Here is a 26,998-nt window from a genome sequence, read left to right as displayed (position 1 = left end):
CACTGGGTGATTTGAATATGTCAAACACAGATAAGCATAGTATTAATTTCGTATGAATCGCACTGCAAAACTGTCTTTGTGTGGGTCTAATCAATCGTGCAGACGATTTCCTGCTTTGACTGTTATTTTCCAGAAAATAAAAAGGCAGCTGTGCTAGTGTTCATTTCATTAGAAAGGCCAATTACAGAACAACAAAAAAAAAGATGTGGCAGAGCCAATTTAGTAAAACAAGTTACAAACGCTCTTTGAAATGTAGTGTGCTCTCTCCAAATGAACCACTATAGTCAGTTCTTCGAAATGTGACATGTATTGTAACTAAAAAAACAGCTCTTTATGTACAATTGTTTTGTAAATTCAGCTGCCTGTGTACAAAAGAAAATGTATTTTTTGTATCATACATCATTTTCTTCTCATTTTTTGTATTGCATATAAAAAAGGCACTTTATTTTATTTTTTCCAAATAAAGCTCAAATACGTTTTATGAAAGAAGTCTTTCATTTATTATGTTAAATAACTAAATTTGTTGTTTTTGTGTGTATATATAGGCATACATCTGCCTTTGGCCAAATGTGAGACTATAATCAAGAGAGCTACACAAATAAAATAAATATATGTAATAGTTTTTATTATTATTATCTTTGTATTGTACAAAAACTTTATTTTATGTTGTCCAATTAAGGACAAAGAAATTTTGCTAATTTAAAGAATGTGTAATAGTAAAGTTAATAGAGTGTTTAGATATCTTATTCAGTAATAAATTAGTCAAAGTTGACAGAAACATTTTATAGTAATAAATAAGTGCAGCATATATGATGAACAATACATGCAATAATAAAAAAATACGGAATAATTATGAAAGCACAAGATCACAGTAACTTACTATATAATGAATAAATACAGAATACAGACACCACTAACAAGAACATGAACAGGATCAATTATATTAGACACGTGGTTCTCAGCATTCTTCTGCCTCATTGTAAATACCACATGCTTGTACTGTTTCTTAAAGTGGTTCATATTAGTACAGTTTTTGTACTTAACATAAATAAATGCACATTTCTAGTATAATATTTAGTATCATACTAGCAAAAACACAACACAAACAGACAAACAGACAAACCCCAGCAAAAACATAACCTCTGCACTGTGTTTGGCAGAGGTAATTATTCTTTAAGTGGAGTTTATGTGCTTTATTTTATTTTTTTTTTATTTGTTAAATGTGTACGTTTTAGTTGGAAATGACACATGAAAGTGGCAAAAGTGTTTAGAGATATTATTGAAAAGTTTACACGTACAAATTTGGTCAAAATCTAAAAAACAATGTTTTTATTTATATGTCTAACTTCTTACACTCATTTTCCACCTTTTATTTCTAAAAGATAAACTATAACCATTCAGTTATAGCCAGTCAACCAGTCAATATTTGGCTACTACTAATTTCTGCCATGCTCATAGCTGATAATTACAATAATTGCCTAAAACACAGAAAATTTATTTTTTACTGTAAAATTTGGACCAAAATGTGCAACAATCAAGCAGATTTGTACAAAGAAAATAATGTTTGTTAGTGAAAACAATAAGGCAATTTGCCATGAAGAAAAGCCCACTCACTTTTAGTGCAGTTTATCATCCTTTTTTATTATGTCCATAATTTTGTAGGGAATTATCATGAATTATAATAACAAAATAAGGCATGTACAGGTAGTTGGTATCTATAAAGGTGTAGAATTTATTTTTTATTCAAAATAGTCCATTCTAGTTTAATAAAACAGTATGTTTTTTAGTGTGGTGGCTCAGAAATGCAGCTAAAATAGATAGGATACTTCACAATATGTACTTCTCTGTTTGTGTCAGTCAAAATTGAGTATGGTGACATGCAGCATGAGTAATGTTCATCTCCCCACAGGAACGTCATCATGTCAGGTGATCATTATTCCAGCCAACACCTTCCAAGTGTTGCCCTGCATGCTGCGCTCTAATCTGGCTGAGAGGACATGGGTGTTCAGCGAGAGTTCGGGTCACTTCCATTACCCCAGTCCAGAGGGGGGGCTGGTGGTGGTGGCTCAGGCTGACCAACAGGAGACCTATGAGTGCTGGTCTGTGGAGGAAGGTTTCCGACAGCTACTGGCAAACTACTGCGTGAGGGGCGAGGCCAAACACGAGAGCACCACTCAGATGAGCCGCACACGGGCGCCAGCCATGTCACAGGATGAGTTTGTCATCCTGCCTGAGGCTCGCTCCCCTCAGATCAATACCAAGACCTACTGGAACGAGCTAATCGTAGTGTGTGCCCTCTTGGCCTTCTCCCTGCTCGTCTTTTCCCTGTTTGTGGTGTACAGGCACCGCGACCACATGAAGTCCATGCTCAAGGAGGGCGAGTGCCCCAACATGCAACAGAAGAAGCCCAGAATGGTGGTGAAGCCCGCTGAGAACATGCCACTCAACGGCAACGCGGTGGCCGCCTCGGTGACGGATCACAAGGGCTACCAGACACTTCACGACAACTACATCTGTGGCCCGCCGTCGCATGAGTACTCGTCGCCTGACAACAGCAAGAGCTTCTCAGAGGCGGAGAAGAGGCCTCAGAACTTACAGGATAGCCGAGTGGAGATCTCTCCTACCAGCCCACGGCCTCGAGTCAGACTGGGATCGGAGATAAAAGACTCGGTGGTGTAAAGATTCACCAGGAGGGACACCTTTTAAATGAATACAAGTGAAAAGGCACCTGCTGAAAGACTCCTGGGCGATTGGAGGGGTGGGGTGGGGGGGGTCATCACATAACTTTTGCACTTTGTCCTCATTTGTGCTGTTCCTGTGGTTCATGAACATTTCTTTTTATGCATTCACAGCGCACTGACCGCCTTCAGACTTTTGGTGCTCACAATATAGCTCAAAAACAGAATGTAAGTCGTGCTTGCAAAAACCTCCGCCAAGGCCAAGTTTGCACTGTGCTAAACAGCTCCCATGACATAATGGGGGCGGGGAACTATATAGTATACCATTCAGGCCCGCAATGCAATTCTAAAAACACAAATAAACCCCACAAATGCTCATTTTATATATATATATATATATATATATATATATATATATATATATATATATATATATATATATACACACACACATATACACACACACACACACACACACAGTAAAATGTATTGATCTGAATATAAGTTGAACCCTCTTCTTCAAGACCCATTTTTGGAAAAATTTTCAGCATCTCATCATCTCTCGAGTTCACAAGTGTTTGTGTGAGTGGCATTAACAAAAGCTCTGACTCGCTTGGGGCCACCTATACTTAAGGTTCCCCTACCCTTGTTTTAGATGAAAACAAGAGCAGAGCAGAGCAGATAAAAAGAGCACAGCTAGACTTTTGTAGTGTGACCCTGCAGTCCGTCCTTAATAGTAATACTTTGAAGAGAGGTAGTCAAACATGTCCACACTCCCATTTGATACTTTTCATCGGGGGGGTTTTTGTCAGCCTGTCAGCCAGTAGGAGCCTACCCACCACTGAGGCTATGCACTATCTACGGTACTGTAGCAAGGTCAACTCGCAGCACATTATTTAACAATAGAGCAACAAACATCAGAGGCAAAACAACAAATTATATCACATGAACCCAAAAAATCCAGAGAAACAAAGTATTTTAAAAGTGGGACATACATCATAAGAACAACATACTGTATAACATATAAAGACACCAAGAATGATCAGTGTGTGAAGTCTTGACTTTTTCCTGTTTTTTTTCTTTCACTAAATATGTGATGAATAAAATGAATAAACAGGGAAGAAAAACCTGTTTCAGGTATCAAGATAGGCAGTCTATGCAAAAGCACTTCGTATGAAGTGAAGGGATAAACCATACAAGTAAGCACAAAGACGCTATCACTTGAGGATCAATGGCACTGCAAATAAACACATGAATTATATTTTAACTATCACTAAAAGAGTCAATTATAGCAATTCTTCATCTAAGCCAGAGTCTGGATATTAATATTTTGTGGCCAAATGTGTCTCTTTCATGTTCACAAAGGGAAATAATACATGTTTTATAGTCTTCATCTAGTTTGAATGTTGTTATTTTATGAATGGAAACTCCCTGCTTCTTGCTTAAATGGTCTTCAACCCATCAAAGAAATAACTTATATTCTTATACACATAAAGTTATGTATTTTACTAATTAATTCTCTCCAAATCAGTCATCAAATTGGGCATAGGCATTGCCATTTTTTTAATTGATACACAGATGCAAAGAGATTTATGCACAAGATTTTGAGAAGCCTTTGTGTTTTGTTGCAAGGCATGCACCTGCCTTTGGGGACGTGGATAATGCCTTGTGAGACTAATCAAGAGATGTGCCTCTTGAGATCATGAAACTAACCAGGTAACTCAGACACAAAAAGTGGTTTAATATTGTCACCATTGTGGGCTCATGAGTTTGAGTGCTTTTTCTTGTTTTGTTTTGTGGCTTTAACGTCCATCAAGGCACTCAAATCTTTGTTGTGTAGCAAACAAATAACCACTGGGTGATTTGAATATGTCAAACACAGATAAGCATAGTATTAATTTCGTATGAATCGCACTGCAAAACTGTCTTTGTGTGGGTCTAATCAATCGTGCAGACGATTTCCTGCTTTGACTGTTATTTTCCAGAAAATAAAAAGGCAGCTGTGCTAGTGTTCATTTCATTAGAAAGGCCAATTACAGAACAACAAAAAAAAAGATGTGGCAGAGCCAATTTAGTAAAACAAGTTACAAACGCTCTTTGAAATGTAGTGTGCTCTCTCCAAATGAACCACTATAGTCAGTTCTTCGAAATGTGACATGTATTGTAACTAAAAAAACAGCTCTTTATGTACAATTGTTTTGTAAATTCAGCTGCCTGTGTACAAAAGAAAATGTATTTTTTGTATCATACATCATTTTCTTCTCATTTTTTGTATTGCATATAAAAAAGGCACTTTATTTTATTTTTTCCAAATAAAGCTCAAATACGTTTTATGAAAGAAGTCTTTCATTTATTATGTTAAATAACTAAATTTGTTGTTTTTGTGTGTATATATAGGCATACATCTGCCTTTGGCCAAATGTGAGACTATAATCAAGAGAGCTACACAAATAAAATAAATATATGTAATAGTTTTTATTATTATTATCTTTGTATTGTACAAAAACTTTATTTTATGTTGTCCAATTAAGGACAAAGAAATTTTGCTAATTTAAAGAATGTGTAATAGTAAAGTTAATAGAGTGTTTAGATATCTTATTCAGTAATAAATTAGTCAAAGTTGACAGAAACATTTTATAGTAATAAATAAGTGCAGCATATATGATGAACAATACATGCAATAATAAAAAAATACGGAATAATTATGAAAGCACAAGATCACAGTAACTTACTATATAATGAATAAATACAGAATACAGACACCACTAACAAGAACATGAACAGGATCAATTATATTAGACACGTGGTTCTCAGCATTCTTCTGCCTCATTGTAAATACCACATGCTTGTACTGTTTCTTAAAGTGGTTCATATTAGTACAGTTTTTGTACTTAACATAAATAAATGCACATTTCTAGTATAATATTTAGTATCATACTAGCAAAAACACTTTATCATTCTTTAATTATTAAAATGTGTCAATTATCTTGTAGGGCGTAGGAAAGAATTGGAAAATCCCCACAAAATCCACACACCTTGAAGGTAAATAGGTAGGACATGCCTACGCACACTGATGACATCATAAAAGTTGACAGGTCTGAGCAGGAAGTGGAACTCCGGCTACTTCAACCAAGCTAAAACCCGCCCACTTGGTATTTATTCGGCCAATCAGATGCGCCTCTCTTACATTTGAGGACGTGAGAAACAAATGAATTCATCGGTTGAAGTTTTAATGATTAAAGTGTGTGGGGAAAATGGAGCTATCCAACCTGCAGAGGCTCTTCTCCGCCTGTGATGTAAACCAGTCGGGTAAGATCGAGTTCGAGGACTTCACGGTGGTTTGCGGGGAGCTCAACGTTCCAGAATCCGAGGTCCAAACTCTGTTCGGGAAGTTCGATGCAGACGAGGACGGATGCATCGACTACAGCAGGTTCTTGTCCAGGTTCCAGGAGGTTTTTCCGACGTCTTTGGGACCCGGATCAACCGCAAACCTGGAGTTCGCCGCCAGGTTCGACACTGAATATGTACTGTCTGACAGGTGAGTCCAGTAAGGTGTCCGCCTCTCACCATATGGAGCTAATTGACCTTACAACAGGTGTGTCCAAAGTGAGGCCCGGGGCCATTTTTTTTTAGCAACTTTAAAGGTGCATTCACACTTGTAGTAAAAGTAGTCTGACCAAAAATGAAAAAACGATACTTGGTGGTCACTTTAGTGCGGTTTGGTTTGCGTTCACACATGCATTTCAGTCAATCAATGGTCTCAGCTAAGCATATGCATGAAGTTGGGCCTTTATTGGAGTATGTGACATCTACCTTGGCCAGGAACCTCACTCACACAAAACAACATGACGTCTTCCAGGTCACACAAACTCATAGAATATTTGTTTCTATGGTGGATTTTTTACCAGCTGAGATGTATCAAAGAGAATATAAATTGCATAAAGGCAAAAGTTTCCCCGCGTTACTGACAACTGCACCGAATTGTAATGAGCAACACCGTTTGCTGAAAATAGCCAGGTGTGTTTAATCACTGCCGTAAACAATAGACGTTTTAACAGAACAAGAGAATTCCTTGGATTTTTGCAGTTTTTGTTGATTTCTTGTCACTATTCCAAAGAGCAATTCTTTTTTTGATTTTGGAAATGTTTGTCTTCAATCTTTTTTCATGTTTAAGGACTGTACTGTATTTATATGTTATTTCTTGATGGTCAGTTGGTGAGATCGGCGCTCACACTTGCCTCACCTAGGACTACAGTCTGCTGGTAGGTGGAGTGAGACCCATCTCCCAGGAGGTCTCGGCCCCTCTGTTTGGTGACCCCTCATGTCCTTCAATTTTTCTCTATGCGGCTCATCCCCTTACTGAAAAAAGTTGGGACACCCATGCTTTACATTACATGATAAAAATGATTGCTGGCCAATTTCCATAAAACATTGCCTAAGTATTTACTTGTGCCGAGTGTGTCATTAAATAATTAATTCAGTGCCACTTCCTCGTGAAACATGAATTTGTTTATTTACTTTTATGATACTTAGAATCAGGCCCGAAGCCAGCTGGGATAGGCTCCAGCATACCCACACGACCCTAATGAGGAGAAGCGGCATAGAAAGTGGGTGGATGATACTTAGAATACTTTTATAATAATTTACTTGTATGCTGTCCGTACATAAGACTGATTATTTGTATGTCTTGATATGTCAGTTATTGTTTCCACATATAGCGCTCAATGGCCACTACATTAGGTACAGCTGTATCGTCTTATAATGTAAGGGTTTCCAAACTGTGAGGTCCCAGAAGGCTTCAGAGAAGGTCCAGTAACTTAAGAAAAAAAAAAATGCATGTTTTGCCAAACACGGTAGGATGGAATACATACTGCAGTGGTTAGAACATTAGCCTCTTTGTGGAGTTTGCATGTTCTCCGGGTGCTTCCTCCTACTTTGCAAAAACATGTATGCTAGACTAACTGGAGACTCAAAATTGTCCATGAGTGTGAATGGTTGTTTGTATATATATGCCCCGTGATAGGCTCGCGACCACACATATCGCCCAAAGTCGGTAGGGATAGGCTCCAGCTCACCAGTGACCCTACTGAGGTCAAGCGGTATAGAAAATGGATGTATTTTTTTCCCAAACCAACTAAGCTAACTTAAGTTATGTGTAAGGTAAAATGAATAGATTTTTATTTCCTGTGCTAAGTAAACACTCTTGGGTGAGCAGGAGACTCCACAAAATATCCACGAGAAAATCACTTTCAGGGAGAAGGTGAGGCCCAAACTGTATTTTCTCTGAGAGGAGGCTTACTCTGCCACACTTTAAAAACACCCTGATCTCATTAGATCATATACAAAAGCTCAATCAAAGATGTCTATTTCTTGGTGTATAACTGCACTGCATAATATTGACAGCTGTTTCTAATATTTTGTCGCCCCTTGCATGTAGTTACTTAAGGCAACCAACAACATCCTTCAGTACGATGCTACGTCACTGTAAACTACTGAACAAGCCTAAATAATAAATATATTGTTAACTGAATGCCACTTGATATTATTGTATGTGTAAAGGTTAACTTTTTCAAACATCTAATGTGCTGATCTCATTACATTGTACCTAATGTAGGCATGCACAAACCTAAATGCGCTAATTGTAGACCGGGAGTTTATATACCTAAACTGCAAAGAAGACGGAGCACTGATTGCAAGCAGGCGCTAATTGGACAGAGGCTGTTATTTATGAGTCATTATATCTCACCAATTATTATTATTTTACATGCTCTCTTTGACTAAATGGTAATTTATGTATTCCACAGCACTTTGGTTGCGGGATTGGGGTGTCCCCTATCCCAGGGGTCGGCAACCTGTAGCTCCGGAGCTGCACGCGGCTCTTCAGCCTCCTTGTTGCGGCTCACTTCGCCGAGCTCTGTGATTTTTATTTTTTTTAATTTGTTTTTTTGAACACCAAAGTGGAGAAAATGTGCATTTTTTAAGAGTTTGAAATATCTGACTCACCACAAGTCCTTCAATGCATCTAGATTGTGTTGTGATTGCTGATTGGCTAAGCAAGGGAAGGGGGGCCAGTGTGTGCAGTGAGACACGAAAAAGACGACAGTTTAATTCCGAATGGACATGTTCCTTTGTCTTCACTGCCAGTGACGCTGTCTTACCTGGATGCTTCATATGTGGTGAGAAATGAGCAAACAACAGAAAATTTAATGTTGAAAGACATTTTCAAAACAAGCGCTCAGCTTTTTCTGAAAACTACCCAACTGCAGATGGCCAAAAGAGAGCAATTTCGGAACTATTACGGAAGGTTGAGCAGAGCAAACATACTTTCAAGAGATTGACAAATGCTCCCAACTCACCTGCAGCTGCTAGTGTTGTGGCTGCACATGAGCTTAAGAAGGGGGAAGCCGTTCACAGATAGAGAATACGTGACAGAATCGTTAATAAAAATATCTATTCTCTGAATTAAAAAATAAACAGGAAATTATTCCGAAAATTAAAACAAATACTGTACCTCTCTCTGCAAAGACAGTCAAGGACAGGACTAATAGAACAGCAACAAATTTCACAGGTAGGCAAATTGATGACATTAATTCAGAGCAAGCATATTGAATTTCCTGTGATGAGTCAAGTGATGTAAACAATATTGAGCAGAAAGCACTGATATCCAGATATGTGAACTCTTACTGCTTTTTGTGGACATCAGTATGGCAAATGTAACACGCGTGACTTTCACACCAACAGATGAGTAGCGCAACCAACATTTTAAAGTGCATGCAGAGGTAAATACAGTAGGTAGGTAGACCCTTCAAATGCAGCTACTGCCATCTTGTGGAGTTGATAAAAGATACATAAAGAGGTTGCCTATAGCCGTAGCTGTTAATGCCAATGTGTTTTGCTTTTATAGACACACACCCGGCGACTATAGGAGACTCAAATAGATGTATTAATTGGGTTATTTATGGTGTATGGACTAGCATAAGTGTGCAGGGGCTGAAACCTGATTAAACAGCAAAATGTTTTTAACAATATTTATGTCGCTGTGCATTCTCCTCCTACAGTCTGAGGGAGCAGCTGGCTGAACTTTACCAGACCATTCAGACCTGTGTCAACACTTCCGTGCTGCAGCAGTACGAGCAAGTCGTCCGCTCTCTGGTCAGCCAAAGCCTGGACAACCGACTGGAATGTGAACAGCTGGAGTCCAGTTTGAGGCGGTAAGAAGAACCCATCACGTCTTCAAATATTCTTTTAAATGGTATGGAGGAAAATGACGGTCTCAAGTACTTCTCAGCACATTTTGTCCAAGAGGAGACTGAGGGCAGAAAGAAAACAAGACTGCAGAAAATTGGAGAGTGCAGAGTTTGATACTGCAGCCTCCAGAGCTAAAGCATCGCATCAAGGTGTTGTCATTTCTATTAGTGTGTCCTCAAATATTTGGAAATCTGCCCAAAAATTGTGCAACCAGCTGTCACCCATATGATATCAATTTGTCACACTTTGAGCCCCAGCTGACCTGGTACATGAAATAGTACAATACCAAGTAAATAGTGAGTAGGTTTTCCAGTACTTTTGTTGGTCAGAAAACTGTGGTTATAGTAGTAGTGGATCATGCCACTCTCTACTGTACACTGATAACTGATCAGTCCTCTGTCAGATGATTTCAGCATTGCACCATTTGTAAACATTAGAGACACTATAATGGGATATTTATTACGAGCAGCCAACTTCCTGGTTAATATTTATATGAAGGCTTCTGCAGGCATGTTTGGCAGCAGCTTTAAATTGAAGTCTGCTGGAGTAAGTGTTTTTAACTTGCCTGTGTAGTTATGCGGTACATGTCCCGATACACTGCCAATGGTGCATGATATTCACGATAGGTGGAAAGCAACTTCACTCAACACAATTCACCCCATCACGATGCAATGCGATTGAATTTAATTACGACGTGACACAATTCACTCCGATTGGGATGCTATACAATTATCTTCACTCTTACACAACACAAGGTAATTCCTGTGTACGACACAACTCGCTCCAATTCTGATGCAGCACAGTTAACATAATAATTTTATAGCGCCTCACATATTTAACTGTGAGGAAGGAATGATTGTAATGTACAAGAAATAAGAACATATAAATACATAAACTATATACTGTATGTGCATTTGAAAAAAATAGTATTGCAAAACACCCACGATAGATAGGCCTTTATTTGTTTTTTGTGTTTAACCCATCCTCCTGAGGAGCAGTGGGAATCCGCCGTGTGGTACCCGGGGACCGGAGCCAGGTCATAGGTCAACATCTTGGTCAGTGAATTGTCTATGTGTGGACAACACTGGGGGCAATGTGGGTGAAGTGTCTTTCCCAAGGACACAACAGCAGTGACTGGGATGAAGGAAGCGGGATTCGAATTTGCATTGATTTTTCAAATATACTGTATTTCAAAAATAGTTTCTCTTGTACGGACAACCCTGTCTTCTCATACTTGTCTTCTTTTGCTAATCGCATGGGAAATGTCAGCATTTAAAACAGAGTGTGTCGTGTTTGTGCAGAGATTCTTGATTCTTTTATTTTTTTTTACTAATGTGTAATATAATTTATTTTTTATTTACGTATACTTTTTAATATTTCCAAATACTAGTATATTTCATATATAAAATCAAATAAAAAAATGTATTTTGTGGTTGTTTTTTTTAATCCATACACAAAATATTTCCAAGTAGTATTTTATTGTTTATTGTAATACATTGTAAATAAAATGTTTAATTATTTTTATTTCCTTGGTGGTGGTAATTTAGAATAACAAAGCCACCAATGTCATGTTTTTGTCATGATTTATCGGGCTGAAATTTCCCTAATTATATTACTTATGTAATGTTTTGTCTAGAGAATATTATGTAATATTGTGAGAGACTGCATACTCTTTCAGTGGTTTGATGGAAGTGGAAAGACGTGAGTGCAGTTTGTTTCTTGTGTTTCCTGATATGCAGGTTGAACAATAAAGCTCATTAGTGCGCAAATGTCTTGACTGAAAGGTGGAAGCAAAGCTGCTTGAAATTTTGTGAAAGGCATCGTAGCTCAGCCCACTCCCAGAACAAGACCTCTTAGACCCTCCTCAGTGTCAAAATTGTTGTTGTGCCTCAGTGATTTGGAGGTACGAGGCGTGGCAATGGTGACATTCCTCGCTTAAGGAAGTAGGAAGACTTGAGTGTTGCTCTGCCAGTTCTTTTAATATCTTCAAAACATTCTCCGTCACATTTCACCACCTACTGTATTTGTCGTGCACAATTGCTCAACAGTCAGGGTTCAGCCTTGTCCACTTTACCTCCATTGCTGAGTTTTTGTGTCTGTGTGGAAACAGTGCCGAGGAGATGAACAGCAGCCAGCTCTCGGAAATGGAGGACGACATACAGCGGCAGCTTACAGGCACAGAAGAAAGAGTGAGGGCTGAGGTGAGTTTAATTAACAATAATTACACGCCACAACCAACAAGTCCCCGCCTCTCGCCCAAAGACAGCTGGGGTACACTCCAGCATACCCGCAACCCTCATGAAGACAAGCGGTGCAGAAAATGGGCGGATATGTGACATGGCATTTATTTACTCTTCTCAAAGTCCCTCACTTGTTGTTGTAAGCTCTTGTGATGACCGGATGAAAGATTGACTTTCACTGACCGCTTCGGTTTGGTGTCAATAGGAGCGCAAGAAAATGGAAGAAGTTTTGTGGACCATGCAGAGGAAACACGAGAACCAGACTGCAGACCTGCAGGACACGGTGGACCGACTTTTAAAGGTATGAGCCCCCCTTCCTCCTCAGGTAACTTCACCGAGCAAGAATGAATGCAAGGCTTTGAACACTTATTCTGATTTAAGATACCGGTACACAAAAAGTCCTCTTGCAAGTGCGTCCTAGTAGTGACTGTGTGTGCCAACCTTTGACCCTGAGGTGACAGTAAAATTACATATTTTTTTATCATAATAAAAATGACTTTGTTAAACATTTTATTTCTAAATTGATTTTATTGTTACATTTATTTCTTTTTACAATTATGTATTTCCTTATTTGCACTCTACTAAATAACATAACTGTACTCATTTTTCTTTGACTGCCTTGAGGATTTTTACCATGAATTGTCAAAAACTTACAATTTCCCTTTTAAAAAAAGAAACTTTTATGTGAGCTTCATTAAAGACTTTAAAAATGATTTTTGATTCATTTTGAAGCTTCACAACATGTTTACCACTGCAACATAGATCTTGTCCTGGTGTTATCACATGTTTTAGTGGCAACCAGAATTTATACTGCTGAATCATAATTACTTTATAGACCAGGAGTATTCAATTAAAATTTAAATAGGTCCAGCTGGAGAAAATTTTCTCATGCAATCCTAATTATGCCTAACTTACATTATGATTTGGTGTGTGTTATTGATTGAAGTAGCCTTGTAGGTGAACCAATGTCTCCATGCAATCAACAACTGACTGTCTTACTGAGCTTTAGCTTGTCCTGCCAGGATTTTAAATAGGGGTGTCCCAAAGCAACTTTTCCACTTCCAATCCTAGTCTGATATTTTAGCTTTGAATATCGGCCGACATCGATCTGGTATCAGCACAGATCATACATACTTTTATTACTTGTTCAGTAGTGTAGAATGTCAGAAAAGGCCTGATCAAGTGATGTTACTCAGAGAATAATAGTCAGCAACAGTAGTTATGAGAGGAACTGACCCACTTACTTCTTGATGCTTCTAGTGTATAGTTTCATTGACAATACGTATAATGGCGCGAGGCCACCGACTTTTTGCCATCCTGTGGAAGTTTCTCACGCTTTGCAAATGTGTCAAACAGTGGTGGATGTTTCAGGAAGCAGTGGTGTTGCGAAAATTCTTCTTCAAATGTGCGACGAGGAGGTTGGGCGTAATAAACTTCTGTGTCACCACGGGAAATTGTGCAGGACAAGTTTTCCACTCAGCTGCAATGTCTTTTTCGGACTTTAACGTCTGGAATGGACTGCTTGTATTGGAGATTTTAGATGCAGGCCAATATAATGGGATGCTGTTTTTTTGGATGGTTACAGACCGATGGCCGATATCAACATCGGATCGGGACACCCCTAATTTCAAACCTGGGCTGGAATGGTCTGAGGGAACGTTCACAAGCAGCTGTTGTACAGTGACTGAATGGGTCAAATACAAGTGGATTACAGTAGACGCCCCTACAACGTAAATAATTCGTTCTGAGAACCTTTATGTTATAGGGATTTTTATGTTATACAAAGCGTAAAATACATGTAAATAGCCTAATCCGTTCAAAATATTCACCAAATATTTGGGAAAATATGGTGGGAAAATATAAGACAACATTAGCATAAACATAGTAGAGTAACATTCCAATATAAAATAAGGTAATAAATAAGATTACTGTAAATGAATAAAACTGAAAAGCAAGAACAATCTTACCGTTCACGAGATGTCTTGATCAGGAGCACGCAAGTGGAGCCAAAAGAAGGAGGAGGAGGACCAGCCTGAGTCGAAACGCGACTCAAAGAGTCTAAGAGTCAGCTGGTGTCACAGACAAACGCACACGCACTACACGATAATGCTGTGTGCAAAATTTTAATTTGTAACTTAACTTAATTGTTTAAGTTAGTTTCAGGGCGACTACGAAGAGGAAGGAGTTTGAAGGGACAAGCCTGTCTCTCACACAAACTCACGTACGTGCTGGATAAGTCAGCCAATGAGATGAGAGCGTAGGCGGTGCCCCGATAATCAGCCAATGAGATGAGAGCGGAGGCGGTGCCCCGAAAATCAGCCAAAGAAACTTGCACCGACTTGACGCTTTACGTTATATGGAATTTCTTCCGTAATACGATGCAAAAACTTTACATAAATTCTTTATGTTCAGTGGAATTTACGTAAAAGGAGGTTTACGTTATGCGAGGTACTACTGTATTTATATTGGGCTCTGAGACTGCTTCACACTTCAGACTTCAGTGGGTATGTTTGGTCAAAATGTATTTATTTTTTGTCGATGAAAGTTAAAATACAGGACATTTTATGGGAAACTATTTAAATGGGTTGGGGATGGAAAGACAGGCAAAATAGGGGACTTTTCTTGGTAAACTATTTTTTAGATTGTTTTTAACCTGCCAGTGTTAAAGCATCTGTACTAAAAATTAAAGAAACTAGAGATCACTTCAAAGATTTGTTTCACATACTGAAAAATGAAAGGATGCAAACCAACGCATGTAACTAAGAAGTATACTGTATATTTCAAGAAAAAAGTGCATCTCAGCTTTGTGATATCGGTGAAATGCATATCATTCGTATGAACTGCTTTGCTTTCACATTTTTTCTGTTTTAAAAAAGAGATATATATATATATATCAAAATCTTAAGACCAGTTAAAAAATTGCTAGAATTTGCATTTTGCACATTTGGATCTTCATGAGGTTTTGAGTAGAGCTACAATATGCAAAAACAAGAAGGGGGAGTGAGACAAAAAGCTATTAATCATCTGATCAAAAGTTGAAGACCACATGCTATAAAAGACAAAATCTGCTCAAAATTTTCATTTTTTGTTGACACGGTCATGCCCTCCTGATGGCTAAAGCTAAGAAACTTTCTCTTTTTGAACGTGGTCGGATTGTCAAGCTGCATAAGCAAGGCCTGTTGCAGCGTGCCATTGCTGCTGAGGTTGGGAGCAGTAAGACAGTCATTAAAATTTTTTTTGAAAGATCCTGAGCATTATGGAACAAAAAGGTCAATGGTAGACTCAAAAAAAATCACACCTGCGCTGAGTCAGAGGATCCGATTAGATGTCCATCAAGACACAGGGCGGTCTTCCACCCAAATTAAGGCCCTTGCTGGTGCCCACTGCAGCACAATAACCATCAGACAGCATCTGCGGGAAAAGGGTTTAAAAAAAAAAAAGAAGAAAAAGACCTTCTCTCCTTCAACGCCACAAAACTGCCCGTTTAGAGTTTGCCAGGGAGCATCAAACATGGGACATTGAAAGGTGGAAAAAAGTTTTATTCTGTGATGAGAAAAAATGTAACCTTGACGGTCCAGACACAGTGGAGGGGGTCCATCATGATCAGGGGTGCCTTTTCATTCAGTGGAACACGAGAGCTTCAGGTGGTGCAGGGTCGTCAAACGGCGGTTGCTTATGTGCAGATGTTGCAGCGGGCATCCCTCATGACTGAGGGCCCTCGTCTGTGTGGTAACAGCTGGGTTCTTCAACAGGACAACGCTGCAGTTCACAATGCTCGCTTGACCAAGGACTTCTTCAGGGAGAATAACATCACTCTTTTGGACCATCCTGCATGTTCCCCTCATTTAAATCCCATAGAGGACATTTGGGGATGGATGGCAAGGGACGTTTATAAAAATGGCCATCAGTTCCAGACAGTTGATGACCTTCGTGAAGCCATCTTCACCACTCGGAGCAATGTTCCCACTAGCCTCCTGGAAACACTCGCATCAAGCATGCCCAAACCAATTTTTGAAGTGATTAACAAGAACGGTGGAACTACTTATTACTGAGTCCTACTGAGAACATTTTTTGTTCTGGTTTGGAGAGTTTTTTTGTTATTTTTTGAGCGATAGTCTTAAACTTTTCATCAGCTGATAAACAGTCTAATTCAGTTTAATTGTTGTTTTCAATAAATTACTTTTTCAAAATGCTTTTTGTCTGACTCCCCCTTCTTGTTTTTGCATATTGTAGCTCTACTTAAAACCTCATTAAGATCAGGAGTGTGTGTATGTATATGTGTATGTATATGTGTATGTGTGTATATATATATATATATATATATATATATATATATATATATATATATATATATATATATATATATAATATACAGTGATAATATAATATACTGATTAATGACGGCTAGTCTTTTTTTCACTTTCTTTAAACTCTCAAATTTTGTTTTGAATGGAATCTTGTGCAGCTTCAATTACCAAAGTTGTTTCTCTTCTATGCTCGCAGGTCACGCACATGGACTGCGGAGCTGAGCTGCACAAACCAGTTTTGTGTGTAATAGCCGATGAGCATTAAGAGTCATTACAAGATTCATTGTTTGCTTTAACTGTAAATGATAATCACGAGAGCTGCCTGAAATTTTTGTTTTCCTGAGTGCTTATAATCACAGAACATTAGGAACATTGTTTTTTATTGTAAAATGCGCCTCAAAAAAGATCAGATGTGTGCATATAGCAGGATGGCTAGATGGAAAATGGAGATAGATACTGTAGGTAGATGAGACAAACGTGTATTAAAATATTTATTTCTTTGTTTTTTTTATTTACAATGTCACAGCATAGGCTTGCATATATAAAAATAATAATTAGTGTTTGTGTTAGTGTACAGTATATAATTGAATGTCTTCCGTAGAGCCAAGAAGACTCTCGCTATGCTCATTCCAAGGAGGAGGAGCTCAAAGTGAACAAACAGATAGATGACCTAACAGAGGTACTGTCTTTTCAGTTGGAGGAAGTATCTCCTTAGAGGAAGTCAACAGAGTACAGAGCGCCTACTTATTGTCCCCAAACATGTTGCCTCAGGAGAACAAGGTGCTGCACTCGTCTTTGGTGGAGGCACAGACCAACATCGCCGTTCTCCAGTCGGAGCTGGACAAGCTGAAGAACATGTACGTTGACAAGCAGGCTCAGCATGAAAGGTGAGAGGTGATATCCCAGCTTTGGGTGGCCTAAAATCTCATTTGTGCCATTTTGTTTGTCTTGATAGTGGTCACTGTTATGGTTTTAATTTATTTTGAACATGAATACTTTGGGAGTACACCTCATGCTTACTTTCACAATTCAACGTGTCTTTATTACAAAACCTGCCTGTTGGCATGGTCCCAACTGGAAGTCATTTTCCCAAAGCTCCATTGCCTGTCAATGAAGTCATTACCGGTTGACTAATTCTTTGCTAACTAACACAGTTAAGCCACAAGTCTGAGTTTTTCTTATTGAGTACGGTTGCAAATTAACCCACCAAAGGGTTAAAGAAAGTTGCCATCACTTTGATGAAGAAGGTGAAAAACATGACTGAATTTAAGAAATAACTCCGCGGAGAACATGAAGGTACTGTCCATGTGAGTCTCTCCTTCCCTCCTCCCTATTCGGCCCTCTCCCGGTCCTCAACAACATAAAAGTGACATGAAATATTAAAGTATCCATTTTTATTTGTCATCTACATGCATTTCACATTGTTTTCTGCATCAAATTTATAATTGTTCTGTATTAAAAGTGGTTTGTGTTTCCTATGGGAATTTTTTTTTTTTTTTTTTGTGCGATTTGGTTTTGAGCAGACCCTTTGGAACAGATTAATCACAAAAACCGAGGTACCACTGTACTGATTATTTTGTTCACTTCCTGTGTTCAATGTATACCGATTTACACATTTTTTCATGACAGAAGAGAAGGATAAATATGTGTTGTAGATAGCTATTACAGCAATATAAATATTGTGTATATATACATAAGTAAACTGATTAATAAATATGTAAATAAAGGAGCAAGAGTGACAAAGTTGTTTGGTGATAAATGAGTACAGAATACATACTGTAGTACCTTTTTTAAATAATTAAAAAAGAATGAAGAATAAATTGTAAGTACAGGAGTAACTTTGACTTAAGTATTGTATAATGAATATATTGTCATAAACTTCTTTAATAAGCACGTTAATATTTAATAGATGGTAGATAATGCCTTGTTTAGTAATAAGTTTCAGGATAATGTTCTCAGACATTGTAGTTCAGCGTTCTTTTATTTATACCTTGTAATAAAACATGTTTGGACTGTTTCTTAAAGTGGCTCATATTTAGTAGACTCCATTGTTTCAGTTCTTTGCGCAATACGTTCCATATTTTAGTTCCACATACTGATATTGGGTGGGAACATAGATCGACCAGTAAATTGAGAGCTTTGCCATCCGGTACAGCTGTCTTTTCACCACGACGGTCCAGTACTGCGACCGCATTATTGCAGACGCTGCACCGATCGGCCTGTCAACCTCACAGTCCAACCATCCCTCACTCAAGACCCCAAGATACTTGAACTCCACCACCTGGGGCAAGACCTCATTCCCAACCCAGAGGGTGCAATCCACCCTTTTCCAACTGAGAACCATGGCCTAGTAAGGCCATGGTTCGTAAGTCCCAAACTGGACTCCCTCGACGCCTTGGCTGCGCTGAGAAATTCTGACCATGAAAATTATTAACAGAATTGGTGACAAAGGGCAGCCTTGGCGGCGGCCAACGTTCACCAGAAACAGGCTCGACTTACTGGCTTCTATCGCCACTGTAAGCAATGTGGACAGGGCACTGCTTTCCCTTTCTGAGGCATCGAATGGTTTGCCAGAACCTCTTCGAGGCCGACCGAAAATCGTGCTCCATGGCCTCACCAAACTCCTCCCACGCCCGGGTTGTTGCCTCGGCCGCTGCTAAAGCTGCGTGCTGCTTGACCTGCTGGTATCTGTCAACTGCTTCAGTAGCCCCACAAGCCATCCATGCTCAATAGAATGCCTTCTTCAGCTTGACGGCAGCCCTGACGGGTTCAGATCGAGGCCGTTCCTCCCAATCATGCCCGTCCAGGTCACATTGTCATTGCCCACATGGGTGTTGAAGTGTCCCAGTAGAACTACTGCATCACCAGCTGGGGTGAGGCTCTCCAGCACCCCTCTGATAGATTCCAAGAAGGCTGGGTACTCTGAACTGCCATTTTGCGCATACGCACAAACAACATTCAGGACCCTTTCCCCAAGGCATAAGGAAATGACCCTCTCGTTCACTGGGGATGACTCCAACACGGAGGCACCGAGCTGGGGGTGCTATTAATAAGCCCACACCAGCGCACCTGGAGCAACTCCAGATTAGAACAAGGTCCAGCCCCTCTCGAGGAGTTTGGTTCCAGAACCCAAACTGTGGGTCGAGTTGAGTCCGACTATGTCTAGTCGGAATGTCTCAACCTCAGAAGCCGCAGAAGACCAGGTCGCCCAGGCACCCGCCCTCGACCGCCACCTAAAACGCATAGAACCGGACCCTTATGCTTGCCCCCACAGGTGGTGGATCTACGGGGGGGAGATCCCGTGTGGCTTCTTCGGGCTGGGCCCGGCCAGGCTTCACAGGTAAAGGCCCGAACACCAGGTGCTCGCCTGCGAGCCCCTCCCCCAGGCCTGGCTCCAGGGTGAGGCCCCGGTGTCCCACGTCCTGGCGAGGTGCGGTCCCTCCACTTGTTTGTTCATAGGGTCTTTTGTCTGGCCCGTCACCTAGCACCTGTTTACCTTGGGAGACCCTACCAGGAGCACATAGCCCTGGACAAAATAGCTCCTAGGATCATTTAAACCCCTCCACCACGATAAGGTGGTGATTCACTGAGTAGTTCACTTTTATTTCTAAATTTCTTTAACCTATTGTTGAATCATTTTTCAATAATTTTATAAAATTGTGACAGTACTGGTTTGTCTTGATAGGGAAACAAACGAGTTAAAGAAGATGGTGATAGAGTACCAGTCGTACGCCAGTCACATTCAGATTTTACAGTAAGTAAAAAGCCTTGTGGACTTCTCATGAAGGCCTATAAAAGTAAAAACAACCATTGCCTTGCAGGGACATAAACCAGCAGCTGTACGACAGCAACGACGGGCTGCGTTCCACCTTGGTGAATCAACAGGTAATGTGTGTTTCACTTTTGGTGCTGTAATTACTCCTCATGACAAACAAGCATGACGAGAAACTGTCATTTTCAAAGCGTCACCATTTCCTTTCCAGAGCCTCTCTCCCAGAAATGAAAACCCTGCTCGGAGGAGGGAGCCCATCAGGCAAAGCACCCTCAAACACGACAGGTAAGACCTTGGAGTGAAGCCCTAAATGCTTGAATGAAGTTGCGCCGGGAAAGATACAATGAATTGGCAAACCACTGGAAGATGTGTTTGTGTTAAAGATATTAACAATATTTACTTTTTGGGTTTTTTACACTGCATATATTTTATTCCACCAAATTTCAAAAATTCTTACAGTGAACAGAATCAAACTACACAAAGTGCTTTTTCACCAACTAAAAATGTACTTTAACTCAAAATACACCATGTGCACAATCATTAGGCAATTTGAATTACTGATTATTAGTTTTATTATTTAACAATATCAATGCTCTTGGTCAATCCTAAATGTTAATAAACCTCAAACTTGAATATTTAAGGAAGTGAAAGTGAGGTTCTGGCTTTTGTTGAGAATATCTCTTGTGTGCACAATTATTAGGTAATTTAACAAAAAAGAAAAATATTCCCATCTCACTACTTCATTTCCATTTTTTTTTAATCAGAATGATAAACAAGCAACACAGACTTTACCAATAAATATTTCTGACATTTCCAGAAATAAATCAGTGACCAATACAGCCACCCTTCTTTTCAATCACTCCATCCATGAAGTCTGCCAGTTTCTTGATCATTTCACCATCAACGTTTTGTGCAACCAAAGCCTGCCAGACAACGTTCAGAAAGGTGTGCCTTTTTTCTTCACTGTAAATCTTACGTTTAAGCGCCCACAAATACTCCATAGAGTTTAGGTCAGCGGAGCAAGGAGGTCATGTCATTATTTTTGAAGACCTTTTTAAGATCTTTACTAGCAAGCCACGCAGTGGAGTACTTGGATGTATGAGATGGAGCATTGTTGTGCAGAAAAATCATGGTCTTCTTGAAAGAGGCACACTTTTTCCTGTACCACTGTGTGAAAAAAGGGGCAGTAGGTTTGGGAGTTGAGTTTGAGTCCATCTTTAACCTGAAAAGGCCCTACAAGCTCATCTTTTAATAATTCTAGTCCTTACCAGTACCCCACCTCCACCTTGCTGGCATCTGAGTTGGAGTGGAGCTCTCTGCCCACTGCTGATGCAGCCACACGGGCCCATCCCTCTGGTCCATCAAGGGTCGCTCTCATCTCATCAGTCCATAAAACTTACCTTGGCCATGTCTCTGAGCCCTGAACACCATGTACCGTACTCCTGGACACTCCAGGTAGATAACAGTTCTGGAATATGACAGCACTGGAGGATAATGGGTTCATGGGAGCTTCACGTTTGATTTTTCTCAAATATTTGGCAGTTAATTTGCATGATTTTCCTCTCGACACGTTTCTTGCGACCCTTTTGTGCACTTCTCAACAAAACATCTAATGGTCCTGTGGTCACGTCCTAAAATCTTGGCAATTTCAAGAGTGCTGCCTCCTTATGAAGGATGTTTTACCGTTCTTGACTTTTCAGAGTCTATTAATTCTCTTTTCTGGCCCATTTTGCCAGAGGGAAAGAAGCTGCCCAATAACTGTGCACACCTAATAAAGGGTGTTGATCTCCGAAGGCCATACCCTCCCTCAGTACACACATGCACATCACCTGGTATGCTCAAACCCAATGGGCATTCAAGTTTATTCAGATTGGGGTTGGGAAATATGCATATTGCAACAACACATCATCAGTAGGGTAAAACTAACCTGTCTCACGACGGTCTAAACCCAGCTCACGTTCCCTATTAGTGGGTGAACAATCCAACGCTTGGTGAATTCTGCTTCACAATGATGGGAAGAGCCGACATCGAAGGATCAAAAAGCAGACGTCTCTAAGAATGCTTGGCCGCCATAGGCCAGTTATCCCTGTGGTAACTTTTCTGACACCTCCTGCTTGAAACCCAAAAAGTCAGAAGGATCGTGAGGCCCCGCTTTCACGGTCTGCACTCATACTCAAAATCAAGATTTTGCCCTTCTGCTCCAGAAGAATGAGAAGGAGGAAAAAATTTGAATATGGTCGAAATACTGACTTGCCTAATTGTGCATACAGTGTATGTCACTTTGTGAATCATTTGAAGTACCGTCATTTCCGGTGTATAAGCCACACTCACTAAATTTAGAGACAAACATAGATTTGTACATACAGTATATAAGCCACACATGTCATATAAAGACATATTGTGACGCGCACCAGTCCGTGAGGACCAGGCAGCTCTTTGACAGGAGCCAATCATGAGCTATGAGAAAACTCACAACAAGCTTGTCAACCCATTGGACATCGCAGGAGGTCATTACTCAATATAACAGTCTGACTCACGCTGTCATCTTAGTTAAAAGGCTAACATTATCACACAGCAACTTAACACTCAAAAGGTACGAAATATACAAACAAGTACCAATACGAGTTTAAAAATGTAAAAAAAAAAATACGGCAACTATTTTAACTTGTTCCCATAATGCATTATTCCCAGCAGAGCTGTTATTTTAAACTTGTATTGGTACTTGTTTGTATATTTCTTAGGTAGACCTTTTGAGTGTTAAGTGGCTGTGTAATGAGTTTAGCATTCTTTGTAAGACGACGCCGTGAGTCAGACTGTGATATTGAGTATTGACCTCCTGATATTTCCGATGGGTTGACAAACTCGTTGTGAGTTTCCTTGTAGCTTGTGATTGGCTACTGCCAAACAAAGAGCTACAGTTTCCTCACTCACTGGCAAGTGGCACAGTATTGAAACGATTAGTAGTAGTTCTGAAGTAAAGGAAGGAGATGTCACGAGATTGGAACAAAGTCATAATTAGTCGCACCGCTGTATAAGCCGCAGAGTTCAAACTTTTTCAAAAAGTAGCGGCTTATAGAGCGGAAAGTATGGTATATGAATGTGTGCTTTGCAGGTCAAATGTAGATTCCAGCCATTCCGCCCTGTCCAACGTGTCCATGTGGGCCGACAAGTACCTGGACAGCGGCGTCTCTCTGCACATGGACACAACCGAGAGCTCAGCCAGCGACTTCGACACCGACGACGGCCGAGGCTCCTCGGAGACCGTCCACCACAGTTACTCCTACGTCCATTCCGACAGCGAGGTCTGTGGAGTTCCAGGACGTTTCCACTCAGGAGATCTTTTTATGTTAAATTTCTGTTTTTTTCTCATGTGCGACAGTTGTTGGATGCCAGGTCGGAGGCGGCGCTGTCGGTGGCGCCGAGCGGAGGAAGTTCCACTGCGTCATCACGGAAACACTTGCCTGCCTTTCCAATAGAGGTGCGTGCACATACTGACATGTGACATGTAGTTAGTTAAAGTTAACGTACACCTTCACTATCTAATGCAATACAGTACAATAAAGGATGATAATAATAATAATGCACATGTAAAAGATGCATTTAACACTAAGTTAGTTGTGGTTGGATATAAAATGCAAACATGTAAAAATTCTGTTTAAAAATGAGATGTGTGACCTTGTTTACTCTAAATAATTAAAAATCAAATCCTTCAAATATATAATAAAAAGTGTTTTTTTTTTTATTAAAATAGTTAAATATACAATTATTTACATTTTTTTCTCAAGATTAGAGTATTTTTGTAACATCAATTACTAAATTGATGGACCCTTGCTTACTGTATGTGCCAGGCTCATTGACAGGCTGTACCTGTCTTAACAGTTTATTCCTTTTTTTGTCTTGTCTTCTGAAGCTGCCTGAAGCGTTGCCAGACGTGGACGACGCAGTGCCGATGTACCGCCTGGTTTTAGCAGGAGACGCTGGAGCAGGAAAGTCCAGCTTCTTGCTGCGATTGGCGCTCAACCAGTTCAAAACAGACTTGCACAGCACACTGGGTGCGTGTCACTGTGGATGTTCTGTTTTATTTAAGGATGGACACTTTTGCCAGTTTAAGGAACATGCCAACTACAGTGTAATGTAATCACGCCATGTAAACTCATGTTCAGCGTGTGTTGTTTTGTCAGGGGTTGACTTCCAGATCAAGAAGATGCTTGTGGATGGAGAGAAGACCAACCTGCAGATATGGGACACAGCTGGACAGGAGAGGTGAGCCACTCCCTTACATTTGATTGAATTCCATTTGACAAAGGAAAATTAATAGACATTTTTTCGAGGAAAGATGTCGTAATATTGCGAGAATGTTGCAAAAAAAGTCTTATTTTCTGAAGAAAGAAATATTGAATGAAGCCACATTAATTTCAGAAAAAAAAGATTTTTGTAAAAATGTAATTACATTTTTTTTTATGAAAAAAAATCCAAATATTACAAAAATAAAGATTAATGATTTTGTGAAAAAAGTCGTAATTTACAAGAAAAAAAATATTAACGCTAAAAGAATAAATTGTATTTGTTTAGTTGGAAAAAAGTCATATGACAACAAAAAAAATGTTAAAAGAATAAAATAATATAATAACCACATTTACAGTATTACATGAAAAAGTTGTAGTATTACAAAGAAAAAATAATGTTAAAAGAATAAAATGTATTTAGAAGGAAAAAGTTAAAATATTACAAAAATAAGGATGCATGATCGTGTGGGCAAAAAAGTCATAATAATACAATAAAAACGTTAAAGAATAAACAATTTTTTAGTTGAAAAAAGTCAAAATATTCCAATAATAAGGATGCATTATTTTGTGCAAAATGTCATAATATTAATATTTTTAAAAAAGTAAAAAAATTACGAGAAAAAGACTGCATTTATTTTGTGGTAAAAAAAAGTTGCCGTTTTACAGGGAAAAAAAATGAATGACTGCATTTTTTTGATGGAAAAAGTCAAAATATAGAAATATAGAGGACACATTATTTTGCACATAACTTTGCTTAGAAGAAAAAAAGTAATTTTTGAGAAAATATGATGGAATATTTTTCTGGGAAAAAGTGAAAATATTTTGATAGCAACGCGACTTAATGAAATAAGTCTTAATATTACAAGGGAAAAAAATTTGAAAAAATATGGACAAAACGTTTTTTTTAATAATCTATATTTTAAAGAGAGTCTATCAACTACTACTAATATTAAAATGAAGGTTTTTTTTTAAAGAAAAAGTTAGGTTACTTGTATATAAAAAAAAGAAGATACAAGTTGTATTATTATGATAAAAACATAATAATATTGCAATAATAAGTTTATATTTTTTCTGAAAAAAGTTAATAAATACTAAGAGAACTTTTTTTCAAAATCATGATTTCAAAAATCTAGTAAACAATAATAGTCGTCGGTGTGAACAAAATGGGAACGTTTAGAAAGAGCTGGCCTTCCAAGCGTATAAATAAGGTATAGATGATACTACCTCCATGCAGGTTTCGGAGTATTGCCATGTCATACTTCCGTAAAGCTCACGGCGTTCTGCTGTTGTATGACGTGACCTCAGAGAGCAGCTTCCTGAACATCAGAAGCTGGCTGGATCAGATCCAGGTAAAGTCATTACGAAGTAAACACCTATTATAAGATGTCATTGACGTATTGTGTGCTGTTAAAGGATCACACTGGAGAGAAAGTCCCTGTTTGTATCATCGGAAACAAGGTGGACCTGAGAGAGCAGCTGCCACAGAAACGCTGTGTCAGCAGCTCACATGGCGAGAAGTTGGCCACGGTGTGTGTATAACACACACACACACACACACATCTTCTATACCGTACACGTTTGTGCTCACACTTTAACGCTACTCTCGTAGGCATACGGCGCCTTATTCTGCGAAACCAGCGCCAAAGACGGAACCAACGTGGTGGAGGCGGTGCTCCATCTAGCCAGGTGAGAGGGTACTCGCGTTGATCAAGTCGTATTTGTTCCTCTGAAAAAAAGAACACAGTTGACTTGCTTTGCTTGGTTTGGCTGCAGGGAAGTGAAGAAGAATGTGAAAATGGGTCATCAGCCACCTTCTCACGTCAAACTGGTTACAGACAACGCAAAAAAAACTTTTGACAGATGCTGCCGCCTCTAGAATGACATTTTTAAACCCTGAACTTGCTCACACATTCTGATCACCCTGAAGGCTTCTATTGGCGGGAAATAGCACTGTTTGTTTTCAGGATATTTATTTCCTTGCAAATATACTTTTCTGTAATGATTCCACATCATGTCTAATGGTTTACAGGCCCATCATGGGACATTCATTGTATTAGTATTTTTTATTATTGTAAAAGCAGCACATTTGATTTTTTTCTGAAGTACAGGAGAAAAGAGAATCCTGATATTTTTTTAAAGCTATTTTATGACTCCTCAGTACACATTCTCTTGTTCAGCACTTTTATGAAGAATTTTTCTTTTCTAACAAATACATTTTTTAATAAAACTAAAAAAAAATGATTTTTTTTTTCTGGAATGATTGACGACTGTGTTAATGTATTATATTATAAGAAAAATGTTTATCATGAGAACAAAATTGTAATGTATAAGTTTTTTTGGTTTTTAAAGAAAATGAAATCATAATAGGAGAAAATGTCATGAGAATAAAATATTTTTCAGAAAAAATCAATATTGTGAGAAATGAGTGTAAAATATGATTTTAAAAAGTTAGAATTGGATTTTAGAA

The 26,998-nt window shown here is 39.0% G+C and overlaps 2 protein-coding genes across 3 annotated transcripts; both read left to right on the top strand.

Moving 5' to 3' along the window:
* Positions 1–1,869: 1,869 nt before the first annotated feature.
* LOC129181108 (semaphorin-4B-like) lies at positions 1,870–4,997 on the top strand. Its single transcript, XM_054775818.1, has one exon. The coding sequence runs from the start codon at positions 1,870–1,872 to the stop codon at positions 2,677–2,679; it is 810 nt and encodes a 269-aa protein (XP_054631793.1). The 3' UTR covers positions 2,680–4,997.
* An 847-nt stretch (positions 4,998–5,844) lies between these two features.
* Positions 5,845–26,926, top strand: zgc:162879 (ras and EF-hand domain-containing protein). Of its 2 annotated transcripts, XM_054775346.1 has the most exons (17): positions 5,845–6,216; positions 9,737–9,889; positions 12,037–12,127; positions 12,372–12,467; positions 17,075–17,152; positions 17,245–17,360; positions 20,159–20,227; positions 20,295–20,358; positions 20,457–20,530; positions 23,358–23,547; positions 23,625–23,723; positions 24,156–24,297; positions 24,427–24,508; positions 25,766–25,880; positions 25,945–26,058; positions 26,141–26,217; positions 26,305–26,926. In XM_054775346.1, exons 1-17 carry the CDS (start codon positions 5,933–5,935, stop codon positions 26,405–26,407), a joined length of 1,947 nt encoding a protein of 648 aa, XP_054631321.1. In that variant the 5' UTR covers positions 5,845–5,932; the 3' UTR covers positions 26,408–26,926. The 2 variants fall into 2 exon arrangements, 1 of the variants encoding a protein (XP_054631321.1); XR_008570324.1 differs by lacking the exon at positions 25,766–25,880 and having other exon boundaries at positions 26,305–26,374.
* The last annotated feature ends 72 nt before the right edge of the window (positions 26,927–26,998 follow it).

This window comes from Dunckerocampus dactyliophorus, chromosome 5 (assembly GCF_027744805.1).
Source record: "Dunckerocampus dactyliophorus isolate RoL2022-P2 chromosome 5, RoL_Ddac_1.1, whole genome shotgun sequence".
In the NCBI taxonomy this organism is placed as follows: Eukaryota; Metazoa; Chordata; class Actinopteri; order Syngnathiformes; family Syngnathidae; genus Dunckerocampus; species Dunckerocampus dactyliophorus.
The sequence above is the reverse complement of the archived record's forward strand: the minus strand, read 5'-3'. Positions and strand labels throughout refer to the sequence as shown.

What these genes read in the sequence shown, in the direction of transcription:
- zgc:162879 (XM_054775346.1), top strand. Translation starts at nt 5,933, where the DNA reads ATGGAGCTATCCAACCTGCAGAGGCTCTTCTCCGCCTGTGATGTAAAC. An exon ending in AGCACCCTCAAACACGACAG is followed by an intron (nt 20,531 to 23,357) that starts GTAAGACCTTGG and finishes TGTGCTTTGCAG; the next exon opens with GTCAAATGTAGATTCCAGCC. An exon ending in TGCCTGCCTTTCCAATAGAG is followed by an intron (nt 23,724 to 24,155) that starts GTGCGTGCACAT and finishes TGTCTTCTGAAG; the next exon opens with CTGCCTGAAGCGTTGCCAGA.
- LOC129181108 (XM_054775818.1), top strand. Translation starts at nt 1,870, where the DNA reads ATGGTGACATGCAGCATGAGTAATGTTCATCTCCCCACAGGAACGTCA.